The 2,500-nt window shown below is 53.9% G+C and overlaps 1 protein-coding gene across 1 annotated transcript in view; it reads right to left on the bottom strand.

The window, feature by feature from the left end:
* Positions 1–2,500, bottom strand: part of LOC147467128 (transmembrane protein 145-like) — a 26,808-nt gene that overhangs the window by 7,212 nt on the left and 17,096 nt on the right. Inside the window, exons 8-11 of the mRNA XM_086532151.1 lie at positions 2,395–2,500; positions 1,878–2,050; positions 1,056–1,176; positions 97–366 (exon numbers count right to left, since the gene is read on the bottom strand). The exon at positions 2,395–2,500 is cut by the window's right edge and continues 67 nt beyond it. Of these exons, the coding sequence (XP_086388277.1) occupies positions 97–366; positions 1,056–1,176; positions 1,878–2,050; positions 2,395–2,500 (670 nt within the window). The remainder of the gene's footprint in view (positions 1–96; positions 367–1,055; positions 1,177–1,877; positions 2,051–2,394) is intronic.

Here is a 2,500-nt window from a genome sequence, read left to right on the forward strand (position 1 = left end):
ACCCCCTCCCAATCCCCACAGCCCCCTCCCCCCCTATCCCCTTACCCTCCCCCCTCCCCCCATCCACCCTCCTCCCCTCCCCCCACCCCTCCTTACCATCTCCACAGCCCCGGAGACAAGGAAGAGGTCCGGCGCGGCGAAGTTCTTAGGTTCCGGTTCGCTGAACGAGATTCCTCCTCCTCCTCCTCCTCCTCCTCCTCCTCCTCCTCCTCCGTCGCACAGGTCAGGGGCGTAGGTGTGCTGAGAGAAGGCGTCTAAGGTGTTGTTGCCGACCACGCCCGTTGTCGAGCGTTCGAGGGCGCAGATCTGGGAGGTTCTCACGTGGTACGGGAAGTTCTTGTTGGCGGCGCTCGGGCGGGTGAGGAACTGTGGGAGGGGGGGGGATATTAGTATTATTATTATGAATATATAAATACATGATATGTATATATATATATATATATATATATATATATATATATATATATATTTATATATATATATATATATCTATATATATATATGTACATATATATGCATATACATACATATATACATATATATACACATAAATACACACATAACTACAACACACACACACACACACACATACACACACACACACACACACACACACACACACACACACACACACACACACACACACGACCCCCCCCCACCCCATCCCACACACACACATACACACGACCCCCCCTTACCCCATCCCACACACACACACACACGCCCCCCCCACCCCCCCCCCCCCACACACACACACACACGCCCCCCCCCACCCCATCCCACACACACACATACACACGACCCCCCACCCCATCCCACACAGACACACGACCTCCCCCCCCCCACACACACACACAACACGACCCACCAAACACAACAACACATCCCCTTCCCCTTCCCCTCCCCTCCATCTCCCCCCTCCCCTCCCTCCCAAACCCACCCGCTTCTGCCAACCCAACCCAACCCAACCCAAGCCAAGCCAACCTCTCGACCCCCTCCCCCCCCAAAAAAAAAAAAAAAAAAAAAAAAAAATCCGACCCCATCCACACCCTTACCAGGAAGAAGGCATGACCCAGCAGAGTGATGGAGAGTTCCACGCCATTCACCACTTTCTCCCTCACCCACTTGTCGATGACGTGGTTGCTGATGATGATGATGATGGGACCCGAGATGAACCTGGGGGAGGGACAGGAGGGTTATTAGGGTAGGGGGGTTGGGGGGTAAGGGGGGTAGGGTAGGGGGGTTAGGGGGGTAGGGTAGGGGGTTAGAGGGGTAAGGTGGGCAAGGGGGTTAGGGTAGGGGGCTTAGGGGGGTTAGGGTAGGGGGGTAAGGTGGGGTTAGGGGGCTTAGGGGGGGTTAAGGAGGAGAGTGGGGAGGGGACGGGAGGAGGTTGGGTAGGTGTGGTGGGTGGATGGGTGGGGAGGGGAGGAGAAGGATGGATGGAAGGGAGGGAGGGAGGAGGCAGGGGAGGGGGGGGAATTGCGGGAGGGAGGTGGAGAGGAGGGATGAGGGGAGAGGGAGGGGAAGCGGAGGGGAAGATGGGTGGGAGGGAGGGAGGGAGGGAGGGAGCGAGAGGAGAGGGAGAGGGAGAGGGAGAAGGAGAAGGAGAGGGAGGAGGGAGGGAGAGGGAGAGGGAGAGGGAGAGAGAGAGAGAGAGAGAGAGAGAGAGAGAGAGAGAGAGAGACAAAGAGAGAGAGAGAGAGAGAGAAACCGATCAAGAGAGAAAAGAGGCGAGAAAGAGAGATCGAAAAAGCGAGATAAATCGAAAAAAAAGATAAACCAATATACCACCCACCCAAAAATATATCACCTAAAGCCAAGCAAAACAAAACTCTCATCAAAGCTAAAGAAAAAAAAAATAATAAAAAGAAACTTACCAAAGAGTGTAGAAAGCATAGAAGGGGATGAAAAAGGAGGACTTTTCCGGGTAGTGCTTGATGGTGAAGAAGCAGTTGTAGCAGAACATGAACCAGGCGAGGAGGCGGAGCACAATGAGCCCGTAGCCTGCCGGTGACTCGTACAGGTAGAGCACTTCCCCGGGGTCGAAAATCTGCGCGGCGGGCGGGAGAAAAAGGGGCGTTGTGTTAGTGGGGTTGTTTGTCGAAGAGGTGGTGTTTTTTTATATATAATGGCAAACGCAAACGCAAACACTAACGCTAATACTAACACACACGCTCACGCAAACGCACGCAAACGCACGCATACGCACCCCCCACACACACACACACAAACACACCCTACTACATCCCCCCCACACGCACCCCTCCACACGCGCACACACACACACACACACACACACACATACCGCACTTAACATGCACAAACACACCCACTACATCCCCCCCACACACCCCCATTACATCACCCCCCCCACACACCAAACCACACACACACCAACTGCTCGTAGATAAAGAGCGTCGTGTAAGTGATGCTGTAAATGCACATGAAGAGCGTAAGTCGAACAGCTGATGCTTGTCTCAAACGCCCCCTGGTGATGTTG

The sequence above is a fragment of the Penaeus japonicus genome, unplaced genomic scaffold (assembly GCF_977035675.1).
Source record: "Penaeus japonicus unplaced genomic scaffold, GWHDUDI00000001_assembly GWHDUDI00000037, whole genome shotgun sequence".
Classification (NCBI taxonomy): Eukaryota; Metazoa; Arthropoda; class Malacostraca; order Decapoda; family Penaeidae; genus Penaeus; species Penaeus japonicus.